This window comes from Aspergillus saccharolyticus (genome assembly GCF_003184585.1).
Source record: "Aspergillus saccharolyticus JOP 1030-1 unplaced genomic scaffold BP01scaffold_19, whole genome shotgun sequence".
In the NCBI taxonomy this organism is placed as follows: Eukaryota; Fungi; Ascomycota; class Eurotiomycetes; order Eurotiales; family Aspergillaceae; genus Aspergillus; species Aspergillus saccharolyticus.
Genome location: NW_020290629.1, coordinates 420481 through 445396, shown reverse-complemented (window position 1 = coordinate 445396; position 24916 = coordinate 420481). Strand labels below are relative to the sequence as shown.

The window sequence follows — 24916 nt, the reverse complement described above, 5'->3', positions numbered from 1 at the left end:
GTAATTCAACGCATTATTCCGGGAACTGGATTGTAGGCGTATTGCAGTCTCTGCAACTAGCTTGAGAGGAAGGAAAACAAGAAATCCGCATCGAAGCTGGGATGAGGTAACTGTACTCCTGTAACTACAGTACTGTGTACATATATGACACAACTTGACATGATTGGTTTTGAAAGTAACGCGTACTAAGGGGAACGGTAACAGGTAATGTTCCGGTCAGAGCACGGCACGTAACGTATGTCTGTGAAATCAACTTGTAAGTTTAATCCTACTCGTAGCTATATCCGGCACTATGATGCGTTCCCGATAACTTATGAAAGAGCAAATCCTGACCATCTACTTTACGCTACTTGTTCAACAGAGCTCATAGATCTCAAGACGGTCTTGACAGCCTTTTCGAATTATCTGTAGTCGCCAGCAATTCAGAGCGTAGTATTGACACGCTCACCATCTTTACATCAAGATGGCGCCTGCAAGTGCCCGCGGCCCCCTCTCCTTAAGGGTCTTGATCCGGGGAGCCACCCTTGAGCATTGAGACCGAACTTACTTCTGACATAATTCTTTATGTATAGCGTGGCTTTACCAATCCTACCCCTAAGGTTCGGTCCCCGCGAAAATCACGCTTTCACGTCTGTTGACATGTTCTACTATTCGCCGTTTCCCAGACTGAATCGGCGCGCTCCGCCTTGAATTCGTTCACCTGCACACTGTGCAACAAATCCTACTCGCGTCACCCCGAATATGAGGCTCATATCTCATCGTACGACCATCAGCATCGCAAACGCCTGCAGGACCTCAAACAGCTTTCGCGGGATCCAAATGCTGCGGAGAAGGCGAGACGAGCGGAACGGAAAGCTGATGCTGAGGCCGGTTTAAGGGTATTAGACACCCACAAAAGTAAGTTTCCAACGATCGGAACAGGTACCGGAAATAATCTTGGTTCGGGGGCCGGGGGAGGTTTCAAAAAAGGGGGGTTCAAAAGCTCCTTCACGGCAGTCAAAGGACCTGTAGCCCCAGTTGCGCCTACCAAGAAGAACGTTTTGGGAGGGGATGACGATGATCATGACGACTCCAATATTTCGGAATGTGCGGTTTCAAGCAATCGCTTTCGAAATAGATCAGCGATTGGTCCTGATTTTCAACAAAAACAGGAGGAAAGCGACACTGAATGCGAAGTGGCCGATGTTGAATACTACAGTCCTCGTCATCCTACAGGCTGCCACAACGCATGTACTGGATATAGGACCGAAAATGGAGCTGAAATAGCAATCGCCTGAGATATGAAAGCGCCTCGAAATGACGGAAGTCTTATGACTGTTAGTATGGGGTATATATATTTTAGTTACTGATCTTTATCTCCTGTCCTAATGCTTCTGGTCTTATTCTAGTTTCAGGCGTTCCGCAGGTATCATCTCGTTCCACCCTAGTCGGCCAACTCAACCTCAGTTGTATGCGCGGTGCTATGATTCAACAACCACATACCGGAATTGTAAAACATTGACACATGATAAGATCTATGTGAAATAGTTCGGCATAAGTAATTGTCTAAGAATGCAAATTGAAATTGGTTCTGTTGCGTAGTCGTACAAATTCTGGACAGGGGGTAGGGCAAGACGAGATGGAATATTGAAAGTGACTGGCAACGATCATAGGATGCTAGGCACATCAGGCTTTATTAACTGGGGTTTCAAACCGCCTGCTTTTCACGTACAACGAATTATCTTACAGGCGCAGCAGCTTGGCAGCCTGGTTGACGATTGTGTCTTCCTGAGGGAAGCTCATTTGCTCCAAGCCAACGGCGTAGGGAGTAGGAACCTCAGCACCGGTGACACGGACAGCAGGAGCAGTGAGATAATCGAAGCCATACTCCATGGACAGAGCAAGGATCTCAGATGCCACTCCGAACATGGGGAAGCCGGACTCGACACACATGAGACGGCCCGTCTTCTTGAGGGACTGGATAATGGTCTCCACGTCAAGGGGCTTGACGGAACGAAGGTTGATGACTTCAGCCTCCACACCATACTTCTGTTTGAGTTGGGCAGCGGCGTTGAGTGACTGACCCACACAGCGGGAGAGGGAGACAATCGTGAGATCCTTGCCTTGGCGTTCAATCTTGGCCTTGCCAATAGGAAGAACGAAATCGTTCTTCTGAGCAGCCTCGCTCATCGGGAAAGCTTGACCGTACAGAAGCCTATGAAACAGTGTCAGTGGAAAACATTCTCTCTACATCTTTTCTTTTATTTTTTTTTTTGAAGTGAGACATACTCATTCTCCAAAACGACAACGGGGTTGGGGTCACGAATGGCAGCCTTCAACAGACCCTTGGCATCTTCGGCGCTCCAGGGAGCAACGACCTTCAAACCAGGGATGCTGCCATACCAAGCAGAGTAGTCTTGAGAGTGCTGAGCAGCAACGCCGGCAGCAAATCCATTAGGTCCGCGGAAAGTGATGTTGCAAGGCTGAATTCCTCCGGACATGTAGTGTGTCTTGGCCGCGGAGTTGATGATATGATCGATCGACTGCATGGCGAAGTTGAAAGTCATGAACTCGCACTAAAGCAGACAGATGTAGGTTAGCAAGAAACTCGCCTCGGGCTTTGTGCATGGTGTAGGCTGTTCAACCATCGAAACTTACAATAGGGTGGAGTCCGGCAAGGGCGGCGCCGACGGCGAGACCGGTGAAACCAGCCTCCGTAATGGGGGTGTCAATAACTCTCTTTGGGCCAAAGCGGTCCAGTAGACCTCTCGTCACCTTGTATCTGTAGTTTTGTGACTGTGTCAGGTTGTTGACTTCTAAGCGACATTGATAAAGAAGGGGTTACCGTACGCTCCGTTGTACTGCGCGACTTCCTCTCCCATCACGAAAGTTTTCTCATTGCCCTCAAGCTCCTCGGCGAGAGCTTCATTCAACGCATCACGGACTGTGACCTCCTTCGCACCTGCTTCAGAGGCGTAACCCCTAGAGCACAGGATAGAAGGGGCGCGGGCAACTCGCGGGAAATTCGGGAGAAGAGGAGTCGAGGAAAGGCGCGAGGGAAGCAGACGAGCTGCTGGGCGGAAAAGTCGGGGAGCAGCCATGGCCGAACTGAAGAATATGACAAAGTAATTAGGAACAGTAATCAATAATTAATGTGCCCAGAGGAGGTATACAAACTAAGAAAGTCAATCGGACAGCACCTTCAGAGGCCTCGTAAGTTGATCAACACAGGAGTCCGTACAATGAGAGAGATGTGGTTTTTGGTGAGAGCTTCGAGAAAGAGTGTTGGGCCCGGGACTGGCTGACTAAGCTGATATTCTCACCGGCGCCTTCTTCCGTTCCGTGGAAAACCCGCGTGACTGCCGATAAGGGAACCTTCGGCGATAAGGACCTCAAAGTGACTCGTCGGAGCAGTATATCGCCGGAGTCAAAACAATAACCGTCTTTCGGACGTTCGCCAGGAATCTCCAGAGTATTCATATTGCCCACTCACCTTCTAACGGACTGACTTCGTGACTTCGGGTTTATCAGGGGCGAATCGTAATGCTCCACAATATCTTTTTAGCAGCTGTAGTGCTCTTGCTGTCCTCTCTCTTTACCTCGTCCGTGCGCGCAGTACAGCCATCTGCTCCAGCCCCCGTGGCTGCTCCATTGCGTGATTTAGAATGGGGGCAGCTCAATTTTCTCCATACTACGGATACCCACGGCTGGCTGGCTGGGCACTTACAGGAGTATGAAACCCAGATGTCCTTCGCGAGGCTTTGTCAAATGGGTTCTTGCTGATCGGGTACCTGTGTGACAGACCCTCTTATGCGGCTGACTGGGGCGATTACGTCTCTTTTGCTGTCCGCATGCGCGAGAAAGCCCATGCCAGTAACTCGGATCTTTTGGTGATTGATACAGGTGACCGAGTTGAAGGTAACGGTCTGTATGATTCTTCGGAGCCCAAGGGTGTCTATCTTTCTGAGATTCTACGACACCAACACATCGACCTTCTGTCATCTGGCAATCATGAGCTTTACAATCGGACCACGTCCCAAGCCGAGTTCTTCACCACGATCCCAAACTTTCGGGGTAATTATCTAGCTTCGAATATCGATATCTTACACCCGGCAATCAATGAATTTGTTCCTTTGGCGCCTCGTTTCAAGAAGTTCACCACGCAAGTGCAAGGGATACGCATCATCGCCTTCGGCTTTCTGTTCAATTTCAAGAAAAATGATAACAACACTATTGTTCGATCAGTGGAGCAGACAATAAAAGAAGACTGGTTTCAGGAAGCCATCAGAGATAAAGATGTGGATCTCTTCCTCGTCATTGGCCATGTCCCTGTTCGCTCGATTGAATATGACGCTTTGTATCGGGCGATACGTGCTATTCGGTGGGACACACCTATCCAGTTCTTCGGCGGGCATCATCACATCCGTGACTACGTGCGGTACGATTCTAAAGCTTATGGACTAGCAAGTGGTCGCTTCATGGAAACTATAGGCTTCATGTCAATTGATGGACTCTCCACCAGCAAATGCCATGCAAAGTCCGCCCTGGTAGCACCCAAGTTCCGTCGAAAGTATATTGATAACAACCTGTTCTCATTTTACCACCACACTGGCCTGGGAGAGGACACATTCCCCACGGAAAATGGCCGGAATGTTTCCTTACTTATACAGCAATCCAGAAACGCACTAAAGCTGGACATGATCCACGGCTGTGCTCCTAGGGACCTCTGGATGTCACGCGTCGAGTACCCTCATGAGAACAGCATATATACATGGTTAGAGGATGAAGTGCTCCCGGTCTCTCTGAAAGATGACTCTCGTCCTGGACAGCCCGCACTTGTTATTGTTAATACGGGAGCTATTCGCTTCGATGTGTTCGAAGGACCTTTCACCCAGGATACTACGTACATTGTCTCTCCCTTCACCAGCGGTTTCCGTTATGTCAAGGATGTTCCTTATAACAAAGCGAAATTGATTGTTGAGGTTCTCAATAAGCAGCCTCAGATATTTACCGAGCTGCCGGAACATGTCGACCTGCCAACCTGGTCACTCGCACCTCCTGAACACCTAGCACACCCAGGTGATGCAGTTGCTGGCTTTGACAAGAGCTTGCGCCTCAGTTGGTCCGCTGCAGGTTTTCTTGCCGGCCAAGCCTTGCTTTCAGTAAACGGCTATGTCAGGTCCAACTTAATTCCAGGATATACCACCAAGGATGATGCCGGCACTGATGGTGATGATACTATTCATTCCCCTATCCCCTTCTACCGGGTTCCCAATTGCATCCAGTCTTTGATATCTACGAATGGATCTGACCAGCCAGAAATGGTGGACCTGGTCTACATAGACTTTATAGAGCCATATGTAGCTCTAGCAGCCAAGTTTGCAAGCCTTGATGTCGATTTTGAGCAAGACAGTGACATTTATATGCCTTCCACCAGTCTGACAAGTCTGATTCTTGACTGGGTGAAAGCAAACTGGGCCTGCGAAGATGGTTTCTTTGAATCTGGGGCTGACATGTGAGTGCATCGTGGATTCATTCCGTTCTATGATGTTCAACAGACAGGCTTTTCTTTCCTTCTCAGAGCCACAACTTCTCAAGATAGCATGAACTGTTGTAGCACCCTATAACTTATAGCTTCCTTATAGTTGCACCTTGAAACCAAAATCATTGTTTGATTGAGGCAACTAGCTATTTTGAGTGGATCATTCTTTTTAGAGAAACTTCCGCTGTCTAAGTCCCTTGGATGACGCACTAATGCGATAACGCAGGTAGTGAGTAAATCCCAAGGCAAGATAATTATAGGCATTTTAGTGTAAATATAGGCTCAAGGGCAAATCAGGGATTAATTGCTTTGCATGGTCGCCACTATAGCGATAACTGTGTCCCTCTCAACGACGCATGAGACCCTAATTTCACAAGCCTATGCAGATTCAATCCTCTGCCTCGTAGCGGAGCAAGCCCTTACCACTGCGGAAGCCGCTGAGTGTTTCCTGTACGCCTGCCGAGAGCTCCGCACACTCTGTATCCCAGCGCCATCTGAGCTCCTCCACAGGAATATCCTTGAATTTGCCTGTCCGGGTTAACTGTAACACATCGTTGATTGTGTTTTCCTTGAGCTGTGGATTTTTATCGCCCCAATTGCTGACCCAGAAGCCGTTGAAAGTGAGATCTTTGAATATAAGGAGACCAGATGGCAGGGCAACTGGCTGCTTCGACATGGCTCCATAAGTGACTAGATGCGAACCCGGTGCAAGTGTTTTGGCTAACGCAGTTGCGCTCCTCCCGCCAACGCAGTTCAGAGCCAAACGAATTGGCTCCTTCCCCTGGCGTGTAATATCATGCACAATATTCCTGAATTCACCGGAAAGCAGCTGGGATTCCGTAAACACGGCCGTCGCACCCAAATCACGTAGTTCCTTCTTCAGTCCCTCAGTTTCTTCGGGAGTCTTACGATCCCGCACAACGTTGAGCGTTTTGATACCCCATTCCCGCGCAAGCTGAATAACAGCTCGTCCAACGCCGCTGTTTGCCCCATTTTGAATCAACCACTCTTCACCAGCCCGCATCCAGTCCCAGTCACAGAAATCCTTGACCATCCGGTACGCGGTCACAGGGTTCACGCTAATGGTGCTAACTTGGAGCGGCGTCAGGCCTTCTTTGTTTTCAATCTTAATCAATTGCGACTCGTCCAATTGGGCGTGAGTCCGCCAAGTGCCCAGTCCAGTCTGCTTCATAACCACCCAATCACCTTTGCTGAGGCTGGTGACATTTGATCCCGTCGCAGTAACCTCAAACGCGCCTTCATTGCCGGCGACTGCGCAAGGCGCTTCTGTACCAAGCGACGTCTGGAAGGGCGGCTTACTCGGATAGACGCCTTGGATCTGGTTCATATCGGCTGGATTTAACGGGGCAGCAAGCAGACGAAGGTTGACTTGAGTTCCATGAGGGGCCGATATAGAATGCTTGTGAAGACTAGGCTAAGAATCAGCTACGTTCCTGCACTTGCATGGTTTGGAAAGCCAGGAAAGGATTGGGATATTGCTAGACCTACTGCAGAACATCCTTAGGTTCCCCGTAACGAGAGTAGACAAGGGCTTTGGCCTGAGTATACCCATAAACCGAGATCCATTTTCGATTCCCTACTGGAAAACAATAGCTGGAGACTGGCGATGGGTGCTGCATATGAGCAGTGAATGGCGCGGAGACATTCACTCTTGGAAAGGATCCTCCGACGCGGCTGCGGGAAGCACCAAACACTGACCGTACCGAGCTATTGGAGAGCATTTTCGAAAGTTGGCGAAATTCTTCAGCATACAAAACTTATCCTCACGTCTCAAGCTTTGCTGTTGACGAGCCTCGGCTACAGGTCTGTATTTTGAATGAAGCAGTAAATCGGAGGGGGAAGAGTTAAGAGGGAGCTTGTGCATGACGTCGTTCCCCTTCGGGCCGAGGGAGATGACAGCGTTTCGGGTATGAATTCTTCAGGTATAGTACGGAATACATACTCGGTGGTTTGACAGAGCATCCATCAGGTTATTGTTCATATGCTCAGCCACTTTCCGAAATTTGTATCTCGGATTGATTGCACGAAGCTATATATCAAATATCTCTTGCCCATTCTTCACCAATTCAGACGAAGCAGCATGTATTCAGACGTAGGGTCTATTATATGTAGTGACAGTATCAAGCGTTGTCGCTCGTACCAGGACAGTACAGAACAAGCATTAACTTAATGCTCACCGCTCTACGCATACATGGGGAATTTTGCCCTCTGTGTGTCTCCGCCTCCGGTTTGACTCGACCTCTACTCCGCGTTTGCTCAATTCACTACGTCGAGCTCACTGCATACTAATGTCCCTTTTGCGCGAAGCAGAGAGATGCGTTGCCAATCAGAGTTCATGCTCCTCCCTGAATGCCTTGATCAGCTCATGGCATCAGTCCTGCCAATGGCTGGATCGTGTGAATAAGGCAGATTCGCGGCGCGCACAAGGTAATCACCAACATTCCCTACAGCACGCTGTAGGCTTATTCGTCATTTCCTCATGCTTGAGTAGGCCGACCCAAGTCGCGACTAGATGGACGGCTAGTAGCAATCAAGGATAACATTTGCACGCGCGACCTTCCCACCACCTGTGCCTCGAGAGTTTTGGACAGTTTCATTAGTCCGTTCAATGCGACTGTCGTTCAACAATTGGAGGATGCTGGAGCTATTGTTGCCGGGAAGGCTAATCTCGATGAATTCGGCATGGGTTCACATTCGGTTAATTCTTATTTCGGCCCGGTCAAGAATATGTACTGCGGTCGCGATGCAGAAGATTTCTCAGCTGGCGGAAGCTCGGGGGGCAGTGCGGTGGCTGTCGCAACAGAACAATGCTACACGTATGTGCGTCTTTTCTGAGACTCCCACCCGATTCAAGAGAGACAACACTTAACGAATACACACCTACAGAGCACTGGGAACCGACACGGGAGGCTCCGTTCGACTTCCTGCTGCCTACACGGGATTAGTAGGTTTCAAACCTTCTTACGGACTCATTTCCCGTTGGGGGGTAGTCGCCTATGCAAATTCATTGGATACGGTGGGTATTTTCGGAAGAAAGGTGTCTGGCGTACGTGATGTTTTCGGTACGCACTTCTACTAAATATACTGTGCATATGAGATGCACAGTATGTTACCTAAGTGAGACACTAATCTCAGCAGACATCCTGAATCAGCACGACCCGCGAGACCCAACAAGTCTCTCTCTTGATTCTCGATCGCGCATCGATGCTCAACTTAATTCAGCTTGCCTTGCGTCGCGGATGAAGACGAACTCCCTCAAGATTGGAGTCCCTGTGGAATACAACATCTCTGAGCTCGACCCTACTGTACGACGTGCCTGGTCTCGCTCACTGAATTACATGCTACACCAGGGACATTCCATTCACCGCGTATCTTTACCAACAACCAAACTTGCTTTGTCTGCTTACTACGTCCTTGCGCCCGCCGAAGCATCCTCCAATCTAGCAAAATTTGATGGTGTTCGGTTTGGAACGAGCCTTGATGGTGACAACTCTGATTCTCAAATAGCCGGCTATCTATATGCACAGACGCGAGGTCAAGGGTTTGGCCCTGAAGTCAAGCGAAGAATATTACTTGGGACATTTAGTCTGAGCGCCAGCGCTATAGACAACTACTTCATACAGGCACAGCGCATTCGACGTCTCGTACAGCAAGACTTCAATGCGGTATTCCTGGCGGACCACCCACTGATGCCTTATCGGGTTAATGACGCCGCTCTGAAACCGACAAGCAACCAAGCCCAGGTTGATGTTCTAATATGTCCGACAGCACCGTCTCCGCCGCCAGTTCTGTCGACCCTAGGTAGCGGAAGTGCCAGTTACTCCCCATTGCACGCTTATACAAATGATGTCTTTACGGTGCCTGCCAGCTTGGCAGGTCTTCCAGCTGCCTCGGTTCCGGTCACAGTAGGAAGCTCCGAGAGCTTAGCTGGCGTCCAAATAATAGGCCAGTACGGTGATGACGCACTAGTCTTAAGGGTGGCTGAAATGCTTTCCGGCAAGCGCCTCTAGAGACAGAATCAACAGGCATGTACTTTTGATTACCTATCTCCATGGAAAGGAACTTGTAAACTACTTAGTCAAAACTTGTTAGCCATGAGTAAAGCAAACGCTCCTGGCTTGTGAGGCTTGGCGGCGCCCGAGTGTAACTGCATGCACTGTCAATGTACATACATTGATAGGATTGTTAGCGGCACAATGAACATCCTCGATCATTGGCACAAGACTACTCTACAGGGACTTTCAAGTCTAGTAATTAGGTCTGTATCCCCCAACGTTGAGAGCATGAAGGGTATCATCCGGATTCTATATTAGAAGGTATCGTTCACAACATTTCCACATCCTCGTCGTCTGCAGTAGTTTCTGGCACCGCAGACAAATGTGTCTCCGGATTCGGCGTATTCCCAGTGTCAACTCTCATCACGTCTTCAAAAGTGGTGTGACTTCGGCCAGAATCCGCTGCACCGGCGGGTCCCCGGTTAGTGGCGTTAGCTAGAGCGACATTTTGGGATCTAGGATTTGAGGATACAGCAGATTCGTAGGCAGCCTCAACGTCCCCCCTCAGCACATCCGAGCCTCCAAAAGCCCCACTACCAGAGCCGTCGATTTCAGCATTGCCGACAACATTGCCGTCCACGCCACCCCAGACAAACATGGCTTCCACTTCATCAACAATATCGGCGATAACATCTTCTACTATCTGCTCGTTGAATCGCTCGCCTATTCCGTACACTGGCTCGTTGCTCTCGGTTTCGGCTGGGGGACCAAACCACCATGGGCCTTCGAAGCGGCATTCAACAGCACCTCCACCATAACAACTAACAGCGGGGTAATAACCAATCATTCCGTCGTCAGCATTCTCACGCTCACCGATACCCAGATTATTGGTACCGTTGGCTAATCGGCTTGCGGGCGGGAGAAAAGCATACAATTCCTTGAAGGGTGTACCCATTTTCACTCCATTCTTGAATACTGTGATACTAGAACCAGGAAGGGTACGTAAAGATGCATCCTCGCCATTGAGAGGTGAAGGTGGACCGAATGTCGGTGTTTCTTTCAGGTTGAATGCATAATCCCGCAGCTGTTTCGTTGAAAAAACGTTCGATTGCTGCCAGCAGAAATCAGACTTGTAATGGAACGGAATGCGGTCACGAATGATGTTGGTCACGATTGACGGGCCTAAAATCGTTGTTGGATGATCCCCGTCGACGTTAGGTTCATATGTGCCTTCAACAATCTTTTTATGGAGAGCCAAAGGCGGCAGTGTTATCAAAAGTCCAATAACATCACCTTCTCGAATAGATTCGCCCTTGGGGAAAAAATATTCGCAGCGCATCCGATTGACCACTTCTCCATTCACATCACGTATACCATAGCCATAACAGTCAATTCCAACATTGACATCAAGATCAGCCTCCCTTCGTGCGAAGCCGAGTCGGACATGACCTCGTGAAGCTATACCAGTATTCCCATTTGAAGCTGACTGTGACTCATTCATAACACCACTTACTATGCGCGCCTCATAATAGTATGATCCTTCTCGCGCGCAAACATTGGCTCGTGCAGTATGCCAAGGCTCGTTGGTCGTTACAGCACGAGCATCTTCACTGAAGAGAATAGCAGCCGGCGAGTCTTCGAAGCTGAACCGAGCATAGTAAGGAGAGACATCCGTTTGTCGATATTTGATGTGCGGAAAGCCCGGGTCGGCTATTGCGTAGCTATAACGAAAGCCATTCTTATTGGTGAGCTTGTCGACAACCTCATAAAAGTCCCAGCTCTGCCCAGTCACTTCCAATTTCTTCCTATTCACGAAATTCATCTGACGAGGCTGTGGAGGTGATCTATCCGAGGCTCGAGGCTCAGCAAGCAACAAGGGCCGTAATATACTCAATTCCGAGCTCGGAAGCGCAGCATTTTGGACAGCAACAGCTTTCTTCTTGATGAGTTGTGAATCTTGGTCCAGACCCTTGGCCTCGCGCTTCTTGCGGCTATCTCGCTTTGTGCGCTTCGACCTTGTACCATCAGCCTGGACTGACGCGTTGCTTGGCGGCGCAGGAGAGGACCTGACATTCATGTCTGCTAGGGCTCCACCGAGGGGTAAGCCGCCAGAGGAGACTCCTAAAGAGTCCATATTTAATTGGGGAACAGACGACACCGTTTGTTGCGTAGAACTCATGGCCACGGCGGGCGTATGATATGAGAGCTGGGTTCTTGAGCAACAGAATGGTGGACGTTTGGTCAGGTTCCTCCTTCGCCTTCGTATGAGAATGTATCAAAGCCTTTGGCGCATTTATTAGGGCGACAGGCAATGTATAATTCGTTGTCCAAGTAGAATTTCCGTCTGCATGCACAAGAGAACTGAAATCAGGAGACTGACTTGTCATAAGCACGAACATTAAGGGAAACAAAGCAATGCCAGCTGCAGGTACCTTCAGCTTCTGAGGCGGATAGACAGCAAGCCCATCGGCTGCAGTTTATGACAGTACACGAGGCTAGGAGGTCTCCATGAACGCAACTCACCTACATAGAAACCGTCCAATATTTCGAAGCTGTCAAACGGAGTCAAAACTTTCTGTATGATTTCTCACCAGCGCCGTACAGCAAATACTAGCCTTAAATCTTCGCCCTATGAGGATAGCGACGGTTGAGGCCCAAGTGCAAATCGGTTTAACAGTATTCAGCAAGCACCATGTCGGTTGGTAATGGGCTACTGTGAACCACCTTGCAAGGGCGGAAAGCATTCGAGCGAATAGCAATCGGAGGCGGTGAATGTAAATACTGCTGACATTTTCTTGCGCCGCATGTGGTTTGATGAGAGCCAACCTGAAGAGGAGGGGCAAAGGCGGTATTTAGGTAAGAAAAGCCACTCATGATAAAAAGGACCTAGGCGGTCGAGGCGCGTACATGGCAGAAAAAAAAAACCACCACATGATCTTGAATCTTCCACACATTTGTCAAAGGATGCTATAGAAGGGAATCATCATCTGTTCCATGCAACCCAGCCTGGCGCATCAATGATTTGAATTATTTTCATTATTCTTACCGAAATCAAAGACCATCAAGCCGACCAACAGTGTTTGCGGGACGTGCCAAAAGTGTCTCAATATGCCTAAAGCAACATCTTCTCGCACCGCCGCTGCCCGCCGGCACAATCCTCTTGCTGAGGATATGCTGACACCGGCCGGCCATTTGAGGACACAAGCAAGCAAAAAGACTAATCGCAGATCCCGTCAAGATGAGGAGCAGGAAGATGGCGAGCGCTATATCGACGCAAAGATGTCTCGCAAAATCTTGCAGATCGGGCAGGAATTGGCCGAGGAGGATGCAGCAGAACAAAAGTCCTTAAGGGGCGCAACAACAGATAAGATCAACACTGCCTTTGACTTTGAATCTCGTTTGGAAGACAACGGGTTTTTGTCAGATGATGAGAAGTTTCAAGACGAGCAATGGGACGATGTGGAGGAATTGGAAGAAGTGGTATGCTACCTTGATTCACTCGCTTTATTAATATCTGAATGACCGTGTGTGCATTGACTATGAGCAATAGGAGGTTGACCCTACCGACCTTGATATGTTTCACAAGTTCGTCCCGGCGGGTGACGAAGATCCGATCTTCAACCCCCGTGTGCCGGGCGCTGATCGCCAGACTACAAATCTGGCTGATTTGATTCTCGAGAAGATTGCAGAACATGAGGCTAGACAATCTGGCGAAGGTGGAGCGTATATTCAAGGTGGAGGGCTACCGGAAGATGCTGTCCAGATTCCCGCGAAGGCGGTTGAGGTTTATGAGAAGTGAGATTCCTCTTCTATGAAAGTTTGATGAGAAACTACTTATGCTGACGGAAACAAAAATAGAGTTGGTATGATACTCTCTCGCTACAAGTCTGGACCCCTTCCGAAACCTTTTAAAATCCTCCCATCTGTTCCCAACTGGCCTACTCTCCTCTCGATCACGCGTCCCGAATCCTGGTCTGCAAACGCTGTCTATGCCGGTACAAGAATCTTTATCTCCTCCAAGCCTGCAGTCGCACAGGAATTCATATCAACGGTACTACTTGATCGTGTTCGGGAGGAGATTCATGAGACCAAGAAGCTCAACGTCCATACCTACAATGCCATGAAAAAGGCACTGTACAAGCCCGCTTGCTTTTTCAAAGGACTGCTCTTTCCCCTTGTTTCTAGCGGAACATGTACTCTTCGCGAGGCTCACATTGTTTCCTCCGTCATTGCTCGTGTGTCGATTCCAGTTCTGCATTCGGCTGCGGCTTTGCTTCGTATGTGTGATCTGGCTGCCGAACAATCCCTGCGATCATTGGAGAGCACTGGTGCAGTCAATGTCTTCATTCGCATCTTTCTGGAGAAGAAGTACGCGCTTCCTTACAAGGTTATCGATGCGCTTGTTTTTCACTTCCTGCGTTTCCGCACAAACGACAATGCGGACGAGTCAATGATGACAGACGGGCCATCCCGCGAGGCTAAAGCCTATAAGCTTCCTGTCTTATGGCATCAGTCATTGCTCGTGTTTGCCCAGCGCTATCGCAACGATATCACTGAAGATCAGCGAGAGGCTCTTCTGGATCTGCTACTGGTACAAGGTCACAAAGATATCGGCCCCGAGGTTAGGCGCGAATTGCTAGCCGGTAGAGGAAGAGGAGTTGTGCTACCTGATCCTGAACGGCAGGGTGCAGTCGATGCCGGAGATGATACGATGGATGTCACATTATAGTCACATATCCGCAAACTGATGTATCGGGAACGGCTCAGACCCCAAGCCCTTGCATTTAGTTGTTATATGAACAAGGTCGTGATGGGTACAGGCGTTATCTGGGGAATTTTATTTTGCACATATCTCATTGTTCTTCCTTTTCTAGGTCTCTTTGACACCTTACTTCCAGAGGTATATTATAGCGGATGTTCACAAAATGATATCCATTATTCGTCGAGGTGACAATAACACACTCGTGTTGATAGTATGGCGCTTAGTAAAAGAGGCTCCAACTTAGAGTTTTCGGATTAAGTGCACGAACTGAATCTTCTTGATCGTTCTGCTGTTTCTCACGCTCTCTGATATAACGAGCGGCGACTGCAGTAAAAAAAAAATTCTATCGAAAGTCGCAACAACTACCTACAGTCACTAAGTCTAAATTAACGCATCAAGTCCCTAATACCTTTCGAGACATAAGTCCATTATGTAAGTTAGCCAACTCTAATTAACTTATTCTCATTTCCTCGACTCTAACCACTTCACCAATGAGTCATGTGACTAGTATTTATGTTTAGAGGCTACCCGGTATGAACTAGAATCAGAATAGAGGTTAGTAACACAAGCGATCATTAGATATATTAATAGATCCATTTATAGGTCATGATGAAAGTGTAGAACCCTAATCTAGACTTGGTACTAGGGATACTCATTAGCAGGAAATAGCCTATTGTGCTGTTTTTTCAGCAGCTGGCCGCAAGAAGGGAAAGCCGGAGTTAGATCGCGGCGATACGGCATGACGTTGCCACGCTAAATCCCCGCCGCTATCGTTACCCCCCTCAGAAATCAGCCTAACCTGCACCCTTTGGGACGCTGGTCAATTGGTCTTCATTTCGTTTGACTGCCGTGAACTGCTCTCCATTGCTCTTTGCTCACTGTCTGCCCAATATGGTTCGCAAGGATCCCATCTTTGAGGCTCGTACCAATGTCAAGGTGAGTGGTGTCTCTCTTCCCGCACTGGTGATAGCATCGATGTTCCGCTGCAATCGACTACAGCTCTAGGCTCTGACACAAGGCTGAACTCACGCGCTATTTCTACTGGTCTAAATAGTTGCATTCAAACCGCCTCAAGAAGGAATCCGCTCGTGCCGAAGCGACATTCAAATCTGAAAAGGCGAAGGCCGACAAGGCGATGAAAAATAGAGAATTTCAAATTGCTCGCATTCATGCTGCATCTGCAGTACGAGAGAAGAGAAGGCAGGTGACTCTTCGAGCGGAGGCTGCTCGTGCGGATGTCATCATCAACGAACTTAAGGCCGCACAGAGTACGCGCGACACTTCCCGAACTCTTGCTTTGGCTTCAAGGGGGCTAGATGCGGCTTCGAAAAGTGTCAATCTAGAGAACTTGGTTTCACATGCGAACAATTTTCTGGCCCGCTCCGAGGATTTCAAGATCGCCAGCAGTGCTATAGAAGACGTTGCTCAGGGAGTCTCAATGCAAGAATATGGTGCGGAGGGTGAGGCCGAGGTCGATCGCTTGATGGAGCAACTTGCAGACGATGCCGGTGTGGATCTGCGCATAGCTCTAGAGCAAGATGCTGCTCCCAGGGAGGAGGTTAAGGAACAGAAACAAGTCGACTCGGAGCTGGAGGATGGTCTGGGTGCTAGGCTCAGAGCTCTACGGGCAGCAAACTAGATACAAGCTTGTACAATTTCTATTTGTCGCGCCCATAATCCGTTCTACTCCTCATTAGATTTGCGGCGCAAACTCAGGCGAGGGCAGGTAGCATATTCATTTTCATTCGTCAGGTTTGTCATTGGGACATTGGGATTATTTGAGCCTAAGTAACATGCTGGTGTTCGTCTTAGGGCATCTGCCTAGACTCACGTTGATGTTCTCCGATACGTCTTTTGTCTGACTTTTATCTACTTATACCCAAACAATCCTTTCTTCCTGTGTCCAGAGATTTGACCGCCGCGTATATGGATTGTTTACGCCTTTCTGGGTAGTATATACCTCGCTCACGTGCATGGTAGATTCGATATCTACCAATTGATAGAAGCGTTTCCACATTAGTTACATGTTTTTCTAAATGGATTGGCACCATCTATTTTCAGGTCGCTTGAATTGGCGAACTGAGGAAATTGAGGCAAAAGTCCTCGCGCATGATATTATATTGGTAGGTACGTTCAATTATATTTGCCATAGGGTAGAACATATAGCCGGGCTAGCTCAATCGGCAGAGCGTGAGACTCTTAATCTCAAGGTTGCGGGTTCAACCCCCGCGTTCGGCTTGGTACTTTTTGTACGGCGACCTTCGAGCCACATTTTTATTCCCAGTACCCGAACACGCAATCGGACTCGCGCTCTTTGGTCCAACCTTGTTGTGATTGAAACTGTAGTGCCCGTCGGCACCTGCTGTTCAGAATCGTTCCCTTGATATAGTCGCCTACTGCAAGTTCTTATTGGATGAAGACTGCGCTCCGTACCTACTAAGTTATTGCGTGCTTGTTTTCTCTCATTTGCCCGATGATGACAGCTACAGACAAACACCGACGTACACGCTTTTGAACGAACATCTACTGTACGAGTATTTATCTTTCGTCTCAGATGATTGGCGATGGGGAATCCATCTCTTCTTATGGGAACAAGCCAGTTGTCACAGGGTCGACAGGCTGCCTGTCTCAATTGTAGGAAAAGCAAGGTTCGGTGCAGTCGTACCCAAGATGTAACGTCTTGTGATCGATGCAGGCAAGCTGATGTGCCGTGTGTGATTCCGAACCACCATCTCGGCCGACAGAAAGGGGTCAAAAAGTGCGCACTACATACATATGCTCGAGTCCTGGAAGTATGACACGCACTGACAAGCCGGTACCAGTAAACGTAAAGGATTGGAGAAGACGCTGCATCAAATCGAGCAGGCCATCAAGCGACCCCGAACTGAGGATGCCCAGAATTTGATCTCCAATCTTCAGGGGCTGCTCGACAACATACAAGGGCGAAGCTCACATAGCGAGACAGAGTATTTATCGGAGGACCCCCCCGAATCCTTCATTCTATCAGCACCCAGGTACGATAATTCATGTGACCGTCTATCGCTGGATGATGCAGAGAATCCCTTGCAATTACTTGCACGCGCTTCAGACCTACAATTGTCACCAAGCAACATGCATATTGGAACAAAATCAACAACAGCAACATCGCAGACGCCCGGAATCCATAAGGTCAACGGAAAGGAAAACACCGTAACCTCTGCCAGGTCGTTTTTTATACCCACTTCTGTGAGTCTAGACATTGGTCCTACCGTGGACCCCATTGAGCTGGGGCTTGTTACATTCGTCGAAGCAGAGTCTCTTTTCTCCCAGTATGTCCGAAGACAATTTCAAATGTGCTTCAGCCGCCATATTCGCTGACACCGTCCAGTTTCTATTGCAACCTCGCTCACACTCGATGGGGACTTGATCCTCTGGTCCATAACGTATCGTTTGTCCGTTCGCAGTCGGCATTTCTATTCACTTCGATAATAGCTGCGGCGGCTTTGTTCTTGCCTTCAGCAGCGGCACTATCGAAGAGATTATCCAGACATCGTGCATTGCTAGCTCACAACGTCATCACCCAGCGCCATCGGTCAGTCGAGATAGTCCTTGCATTCATGGTGAATGTGCCGTGGATGGAAACTGGAAACCGCCTAGGAGATGATGACACCTGCATCTATATTGCAATGGCTTTGACTATCGCATTGGATCTATCTTTGAACAAGGTCGTACTTCCCTCGGCGACTTTCGAAAGCGGTCTTTTAAACCGTATTGCCAAGGCTGATTGTATCGATGCGAAGAGAGCACTGCAAATGGACGGTTTTGGTGACGTGGATCCAGACTCAGTATGGGGTCGGAAGCTCCTACGACGACGTGAGAGGGCGTGGATCGCACTATTTGTACTCGAACGAGGGTAAGCCTTTGCTTATTCGATCTCTGTTACAAGAAGTTGTCTGTCCTGCAGCAGGTTAAGTAAATCTCGTAGTGTGTGCCTCGCTCGTGGAAGAAATTCTACGGTGCCTCCCACTGCTCTTATAGACAACTGTGACAAGTGGTATCTTTCTGATATCGCCGACTCTCGCGATGGTCCAATGAATTCTATGGCCGTTCTTCGCAGAAACTTGGTGAGTTCCCTATTCCTCCTGTCCGTTTCATTCAAGGCTCCAAGACAGACTCCTGACAAAATCACTTCGTTCACCAGGATGGGCTTTTCCAAAGAATAAAAGCCGATTGTGATAAATCTACGGACACTGGCTTTAAGGCTGCTCAACTGTGTGTACACGGAATGGGTTTTGGCACATCTTGCTGACTATTTCCTTGTTCCTGCAGGATCAAAGAGCTCATTGAAAATTTCTATGAGCAATGGTATGAAGCCTGGACACCGGCTCTCGGGGAAGGTCAATGTATGTACCTGCTATCATTCCTCCTCAAAAGGTGGAACTGCTAACAGTATACTAAGCACGGTCTCTTCCGCCCTATGTTGAAATTCTGGTTATACATACCCAGTTATCGACCTATGGTGGCGTAATCAATCATCCTACAGCGCCTCTTGAAGTGAAACGGTTCTTTCGTGCAGCCAGCCTCTCATCCGCCTTGAACGTCATGAGGGCGGCCATACAGGGCGAGTCGCAATTGAAGTCAATGCCGAACAACACAGTGATCATGATCTCGTTCGCGGCATGCTCGGCCTTGAGTTTGAGTGCAATGGCGGCAGAGAGCAAATCTAGCCTGGCCCCTAGCGTGCGGAATTTGGTCGAAGAGACCGCTGCGGTGCTAGAAAGGATAGGGGCTACCCCGCACCACAGGAAAGGTGCTTCAGTACTTTATGGAAGATTCTTGCGAGAGCTTGTTCGGCGCTCTCCTCCGAGCTTGCAGCCAAGGGAAACCGCTGAAACACAACCATTGATACAGGACGGGAGTTCACAGCCGTCAACAGCAGTAAACTCATACGATTCTATCATCAGAACACAGAATCCATCCTCTTTTCCTCCTGCGATTTGGTCCGAACCAATCCCATTCTCTGCTATGTCTGACAACCAAATCATCGACGCCGTCAACCGAGTGGACACAGCCTTTGGAGCCTGTGTCCCCGGGGTTTCTATGGATGACCTGATGCATTTGGAATGGATTGAGTTTGGAAACGGCATTTCGACCGACTTCAGCAATATTTAATCATCAAGAATCTGCATATTTGCTCTGCGTGCAGTCGCTACAATGAGATGTACCGTGCCTACCAGTTTGATTATCTCTATCGGTCGATTACATCATTGGGCAAGATCCACCCGTCGGCGTCCAGAAGTAGCCCCGAGTGCCGGACCATGCTTCCCTACCGGGTCCATTGAGGACCAACGTCTTCCCGTCTCCTTTTGTCTATTCGAGGGTGATATCATCTGTTAAATATCAGGGTAATGGAAAGAAAATATTACACATGGCAACTCTTAGACTATCGTCATTGGCATTGTTGCGGAGGACAGTTCTTGCCTCCCGCCTGCAGCTGCCTCTGCAGCTGGGACGAGCCACTCCCCGGTCAAATTCAGGTAGTAGGGGTTTGACTTCCGCTAGTCATTCAACGACCAGGAATGGTATCTACCCGCGAGTCCCAGGATTGATCGTGGGGATTCAAAATTGTTCATAGATGCAGACGAGGCAGTGGCCGACTTGAAAAGCGGTTCGACTATTCTCAGTTCAAGATCTGGACTTTGTGGTGTTGCAGGTAATGACTGTTGTACTATGTTTTTAGCAATGAAAACTGAGTGACTGATTGTTCAATTAGAGACCCTGATAACGGCTATTCATTGTCGAGGTGTGGACAAGTTACATTCGCTGACTGCGGTCTCCAATAACGCAGGTGCTGCTGGGAAAGGCGGGCTTTTAACCCTGAGACAGGCTGTACAAGTGAACCGGCTTGTTCGCTCTTATATCGGTAACAGTAAGGCACTAGAGAAGAAATATCTCTCCGGCGAGATTCCGATCGAGCTCACACCGCAAGGAACACTGGCTGAGCGTCTGCGCGCTGGTGGCGCTGGAATTCCAGCCTTTTTCACCCCTACAGGTGCACGTATGTATCTCTGCACCTCTGTTTCTCTAATAATGCGCTACGAAGAAGCAATGGCAACCCCATGATGTTGATTGACTTGTATTGAATAGACACTTTGCTACAAGATGGGGCGATACCCATTCGGCTGGATGCGCATGGATAAGTGCTCGAGCATGGTGCACCACGCGAAACCAGGATGTTCAATGGCAAGACATACTTGATTGAGACTGCACTGAATGGAGATGTGGCAAATCTTAGGGCATGGAAGGCTGACGAAGCAGGGAGCTGTGTGTTTCGGTAAGAACCACCCACTGAGGCATGACTATTGCCGCGTATACTTAATATGCTGAACATTAATTCCTGTCCTAGCTATACTACAAAGGTTTTCAGCCCGATCATGGCGAAAGCAGCCACACTCACGGTAGTTGAAGCTGGATATCGTCCCGGTTGGGTCAATCGACTCCAATGACGTCGATCTTCCGGGAATTTTCGTCGACCGGATTGTTCCCGCAATCAAAGACAAGCATATAGAAATAAAAAAGCTCAGATCTGACACAGATGAAAGCGCCGTCAGAGCAGTCAAGGATATGGCAATGACTAAAAGAAATCGCATTGCTAAGAGATCCGCCAAGGAACTCAAGCACTGCTACTACGTGAACCTGGGAGTTGGTAGGTTGCGCAACTTCATTCGACTGCCAATGTGTTCCATATCCTTGCAGGAATTCCGACCCTTGCGCCCTCGTTTCTACCGCCCGAAGTGAAAGTCTGGGTGCAATCCGAAAACGGTATACTGGGCGTGGTGAGAGAATTAAATCACCTGTGCCTCCATGACTTTGGGCAAACAAACTAATTTCTCGCACCAGGACCCCTACTCTACAGAGGAAGAAGTGGATCCGTAAGTGGTCAGATTCGGGAATATCGTAGTCATATTTGAATACCTCATTGATCATTTCTTAGGGATATCATCAATGCTGGAAAAGAGACAGTCACGCTTGTTCCAGGAGCTGCGACTTTTGACAGTACTGAGTCGTTCGGAATGATCCGTGCGGGTCATGTGGATGTCTCCATTTTAGGAGTACGTGTCAATTACCCTCTTCCAAAGTTGGCGACTATCTTCGACTGACTTTCTTTTCAAAAAGCCTTACAACTTAGCGCCAATGGAGATCTAACAAACTATATGAGCCGCGGTAAAGTGCTCAAGGGCATGGGAGGGGCCATGGATTTGATGTCCAACCCGGATCAGACCAAGATAGTAGTGGCCACGGGACGGATCACACAAGGTTGTCTCTCATTGCAGCCTTCCCCTCACAGGGGCGAATTGTGTCAGTACGATTATCACGGACCTGGTAAGTGCATAACTCTACTTACAGTCCTGAAGCCCCAGGTAGCTGATATATGTGCTTAGTGCGTGTTCCAAGTGGACCGGACTAAAGGGGAACTTCTCCTCACATAACTTGCTCCGGGGGTGAAACTTGAAGAATTGAAAAGTAAGACCGGAGCGACCTTTGCTGTTGCGGAGCATCTGGGAATCATGGGGTGATTCGCATCCAGCCTCAGGCCATTCTGTTGCGACGGAGCCGGCACGTAAGAACGCGTCAGCACGAAGAGACATGGAAATTCATCTGTCACAAAAGCAGTGTATTGTACTGTACATACATCTGGGATGCATACATAAGAACTGCTCCAGTATAGACAATGCCCGAACGCGGAAACGCATTGGAGCTAGGATAAAACGCCACGGCTCAATGTCACTCTTTACAGCCAATCCGGGCAGAAAGAAAGTGCGGGGCAAGGTGTTGTCCCCTTCATGTTCAGATATGCATATATATCCATGATGTTAATCCCGCTGAGAGAGATGCATATCGTGTTTAGAAGGAGAAAACTACGGAGCGCTGCTCTCCATAAGTGTTCCCCTAGTAGTAGGTCCTTCCTTCCTCGCTAACTGTCGGCTTACATGATAAATTCATTCCTTCCTCTCTGGATTTATCCCCTATTCTCTCTTTGCTCGCTACTATTCTGGGCCTCGCTGCTATTGTCAAGCTTCACGCACCATAGTCGCTGGATCGAGCACCCTCAAATATGCAGAATATGGACCCTTTTCAGTCGCAAAGCAAAGGCCACGAATCCGTCAAGCAGGAACGCTGCGTGGGAGAAGGCCACGATGATGAAGACCATCAGCGATGGGTACGAAATCTCTTGTTCAAAATGGACTGCAGGTAGATAGACGTCTTCTTTTATCATGAGCACTGCATTCGATCACTGACGATTCCTCAGACTCCTCCCAGCTTTATCCGGCCTTTTCCTCTGCTCTTTTCTCGATCGAACCAATGTAGGGAATGCCAAGATCCTTGGTTTGGAGGACGACATCAACATCACCGGTCATCAGTATGATATAGGCCTCACGGTATTTTACATCATGTATATCTGCAGGTGGGTCAGAACACATGCACCAAATTTCGCGAACCCCCTTTCTTTCACCCGGGCTCTTTCTGTCTCTGATACTGATGAAACCACGTGCCATGCATGAAATGTCGAACAGCGAGCTACCAAGTAACCTGGTCATCAGAAAGGCCTCGCCTCAGATCTGGTTACCGTTTCTGACGATGATGTGGGGCATATTTACGATGTGCTTAGGCTTTGTGCGTAACTTTGCTGGCTTCGTCGTTGTCCGAGCCCTCTTAGGAATCGCCGAAGGCGGATTGCTTCCTGGAATTGTGGGTTCTGAACAAAACCCTCGCTCTTTTGCGCACGCTCACTGTTTCCGACTCTTGGAGGTCTTGTACCTGTCCTTCTTTTACAGACGAAATGATTTGGCCCTGCGCATCGGGATATTCTATACTGCGGCCTCTCTGTCAGGAGCTTTTGGAGGTAAGAGAGCAATATCTCTGAGAAGCTCAGATGGAAGACCTTTGATCCTCTATTGGAGATATGCAGATATATTCACTAACACGCTGAAGGTCTCTTGGCACGTGGACTAGCGCAGATTGGTCACAGAGGAGGGCTTGAAGGATGGCGTTGGATCATGATCATCGAGGGCTTATTGGTAAGGCTCATCTTAGGATGCACAGAGAAGAGCTGCTAGTTTGTTTGACACATTACAGACATCTTCTGTTGGCGTGCTGAACTATTTCTTGCTACCAAACAGTCTGGAAACGGCATATTTCCTGACTCCAGAAGAGCGACTATATGCTCTTGAAAGAGTAATGCTTGACACCCCTTCGGTCGAGCATGCGTAAGTCATAGCTACCTTACACGGTTGTAGGCCAAGAAATCTGCTCACCTGGACGGAACTATCCTGGAGGTTAGAACGCCGGAGGACGAGAGGGAGAAACTCAAATGGATTGAAGTGCGACGAGGGCTTCTAGACCCGCGAATGTGGATGTCTGCTACAGCCTACTTCTCAATTTTGTCAGGTCTGTACTCATTCGGACTGTTTGTAAGTGATTTGAATCTCGCTTCTCTCCTCTCCCCTCCTATAACAAAATCTTACTTGCAATGATCAGCTTCCGACGATCATCGAAGAGAGTGGTTTTGCCCGAGATCCGAATCAGATACAACTCTGGTCCGTTACACCATATGCTGTCGCCACGGTTGTGACCGGTAAGATCTTGAAGCAATCAGTCTTTCAATGTTCATTGCAAAGCTAAATTTTACTTAGTGGTTGTGGCTGTCGTATCGGACAGATTACAGCTGCGTGGAGTGGTGATGCTGTTTACATTACCGATTGCCATAGCGGGATATGGCGCGATTGCAAATATTCACTCATCATCAGCCAAGTATGCAATGACTTGTCTTATGGCGACTGGGCTATATAGTTCCGTTCCATGCATCTTGGTCTGGAACTCAAACAACTCTGCAGGACATTACAAGCGCGCCACTACATCTGCCATGCAACTCACTATTGCAAATTGCGGAGGACTCCTGGCTAGTGAGTCTCTCTTCTGTTGTAATGGCAGTAATAGCTGGAATCCTCACAAGTTACAAACCAGCTTTCAATTATCCCGACCAGGACAAGCCTCAATATCACCGAGGGCACACAATGATCATGGGACTCTTGGTATTCGCATGGCTGATGTGAGTTGAGCGGTTGTCCTTACCCCTGAAGGATAATACCCGGAACTGATGTGGAGTTGCAGGATTTTGATTAACGTCTTATACTGTGCCAAAATCAACCGTGACAAGGCACAAGGCAAGTATGCGCAATACGCGGAATGTCATGATGATCGAGACCCTGCTTTTAAGATGATCTTGTAGCTTCCGTAGTAGGGTTGGTTGGTCTGGAAGATGATCGGTTGACTGACGAAAGAAAGATGGAAAGGCCGGTAAATCCACCCACACTCAGATGATAGAGATGAAACTCGTCCCTTTCTACCGATTGATGTTCCAATTACCAGTTGCGAACATGGACAGGTTATTTCCTGTGGGGCTTCAGACGCTGTTGCTTCTATTGTATCATAACTCTGCAGCTATATAATTGAAGTACAAATACTCTGCAAGCGAACACATCATAAAGGAATTCAACTGCCTTTCACTCCAACGGGTGGTTGGCCGAGCAGTTAAGCCCTCGCACACAGCAACTCATCCATCCGGTTCGATTCTAA

The 24916-nt window shown here is 48.6% G+C and overlaps 11 protein-coding genes and 1 non-coding gene across 12 annotated transcripts; 9 read left to right on the top strand and 3 right to left on the bottom strand.

The window, feature by feature from the left end:
- Positions 1-463: 463 nt before the first annotated feature.
- Positions 464-1277, top strand: BP01DRAFT_374635 (putative C2H2 finger domain protein; the record flags this gene model as incomplete). The annotated part of the gene is made up of 3 exons (XM_025576843.1): positions 464-502; positions 573-599; positions 666-1277. The coding sequence occupies 3 exons, from the start codon at positions 464-466 to the stop codon at positions 1275-1277; spliced, it is 678 nt and encodes a 225-aa protein (XP_025430628.1).
- A 47-nt stretch (positions 1278-1324) lies between these two features.
- On the bottom strand, positions 1325-3228 carry BP01DRAFT_392571 (pyruvate dehydrogenase (acetyl-transferring) subunit E1 beta). Its single transcript, XM_025578160.1, has 5 exons — positions 3157-3228; positions 2830-3087; positions 2638-2761; positions 2269-2555; positions 1325-2194 (listed from the first exon to the last, which is right to left on the bottom strand). The coding sequence occupies exons 2-5, from the start codon at positions 3078-3080 to the stop codon at positions 1723-1725; spliced, it is 1134 nt and encodes a 377-aa protein (XP_025430627.1). The 5' UTR covers positions 3081-3087; positions 3157-3228; the 3' UTR covers positions 1325-1722.
- Positions 3229-3522: 294 nt separating this feature from the next.
- BP01DRAFT_374633 (metallophosphoesterase family protein) lies at positions 3523-5498 on the top strand (the record flags this gene model as incomplete). The annotated part of the gene is made up of 2 exons (XM_025576842.1): positions 3523-3710; positions 3782-5498. 2 exons carry the CDS (start codon positions 3523-3525, stop codon positions 5496-5498), a joined length of 1905 nt encoding a protein of 634 aa, XP_025430626.1.
- BP01DRAFT_357637 (enoyl-[acyl-carrier-protein] reductase) lies at positions 5444-7409 on the bottom strand. The gene is made up of 2 exons (XM_025575246.1): positions 7031-7409; positions 5444-6951 (listed from the first exon to the last, which is right to left on the bottom strand). Exons 1-2 carry the CDS (start codon positions 7261-7263, stop codon positions 5910-5912), a joined length of 1275 nt encoding a protein of 424 aa, XP_025430625.1. The 5' UTR covers positions 7264-7409; the 3' UTR covers positions 5444-5909.
- Positions 7410-7781: 372 nt separating this feature from the next.
- On the top strand, positions 7782-9753 carry BP01DRAFT_357636 (glutamyl-tRNA(Gln) amidotransferase subunit HER2). Its single transcript, XM_025575245.1, has 4 exons — positions 7782-7969; positions 8034-8358; positions 8429-8604; positions 8681-9753. Exons 1-4 carry the CDS (start codon positions 7831-7833, stop codon positions 9550-9552), a joined length of 1512 nt encoding a protein of 503 aa, XP_025430624.1. The 5' UTR covers positions 7782-7830; the 3' UTR covers positions 9553-9753.
- Positions 9754-9810: 57 nt separating this feature from the next.
- Positions 9811-12176, bottom strand: BP01DRAFT_357634 (SPRY domain-containing protein). Its single transcript, XM_025575244.1, has one exon. The coding sequence runs from the start codon at positions 11714-11716 to the stop codon at positions 9866-9868; it is 1851 nt and encodes a 616-aa protein (XP_025430623.1). The 5' UTR covers positions 11717-12176; the 3' UTR covers positions 9811-9865.
- Positions 12177-12473: 297 nt separating this feature from the next.
- On the top strand, positions 12474-14486 carry BP01DRAFT_357633 (snoRNA-binding rRNA-processing protein ENP1). Its single transcript, XM_025575243.1, has 3 exons — positions 12474-13017; positions 13088-13332; positions 13396-14486. The coding sequence occupies exons 1-3, from the start codon at positions 12646-12648 to the stop codon at positions 14264-14266; spliced, it is 1488 nt and encodes a 495-aa protein (XP_025430622.1). The 5' UTR covers positions 12474-12645; the 3' UTR covers positions 14267-14486.
- Positions 14487-15135: 649 nt separating this feature from the next.
- BP01DRAFT_357631 (putative SNF7 family protein Fti1/Did2) lies at positions 15136-16192 on the top strand. The gene is made up of 2 exons (XM_025575242.1): positions 15136-15235; positions 15354-16192. Exons 1-2 carry the CDS (start codon positions 15191-15193, stop codon positions 15936-15938), a joined length of 630 nt encoding a protein of 209 aa, XP_025430621.1. The 5' UTR covers positions 15136-15190; the 3' UTR covers positions 15939-16192.
- A 272-nt stretch (positions 16193-16464) lies between these two features.
- Positions 16465-16537, top strand: BP01DRAFT_t188. Its single transcript has one exon. It is a non-coding gene; the product is annotated as a tRNA-Lys (tRNA).
- A 347-nt stretch (positions 16538-16884) lies between these two features.
- Positions 16885-19450, top strand: BP01DRAFT_298386 (uncharacterized protein; the record flags this gene model as incomplete). The annotated part of the gene is made up of 7 exons (XM_025571912.1): positions 16885-17057; positions 17122-17607; positions 17667-18191; positions 18264-18402; positions 18480-18550; positions 18608-18681; positions 18738-19450. 7 exons carry the CDS (start codon positions 16885-16887, stop codon positions 19448-19450), a joined length of 2181 nt encoding a protein of 726 aa, XP_025430620.1.
- A 256-nt stretch (positions 19451-19706) lies between these two features.
- BP01DRAFT_374626 (3-oxoacid CoA-transferase) lies at positions 19707-21768 on the top strand (the record flags this gene model as incomplete). Its single annotated transcript, XM_025576841.1, has 11 exons — positions 19707-19804; positions 19882-19991; positions 20052-20336; positions 20480-20612; positions 20685-20697; positions 20747-20984; positions 21035-21114; positions 21179-21210; positions 21273-21394; positions 21455-21684; positions 21721-21768. The coding sequence occupies 11 exons, from the start codon at positions 19707-19709 to the stop codon at positions 21766-21768; spliced, it is 1389 nt and encodes a 462-aa protein (XP_025430619.1).
- Positions 21769-22394: 626 nt separating this feature from the next.
- On the top strand, positions 22395-24569 carry BP01DRAFT_374625 (putative MFS transporter; the record flags this gene model as incomplete). Its single annotated transcript, XM_025576840.1, has 9 exons — positions 22395-22531; positions 22590-22745; positions 22855-23029; positions 23090-23272; positions 23417-23547; positions 23622-23755; positions 23974-24243; positions 24305-24389; positions 24452-24569. The coding sequence occupies 9 exons, from the start codon at positions 22395-22397 to the stop codon at positions 24567-24569; spliced, it is 1389 nt and encodes a 462-aa protein (XP_025430618.1).
- Between the last annotated feature and the right edge of the window lie 347 nt (positions 24570-24916).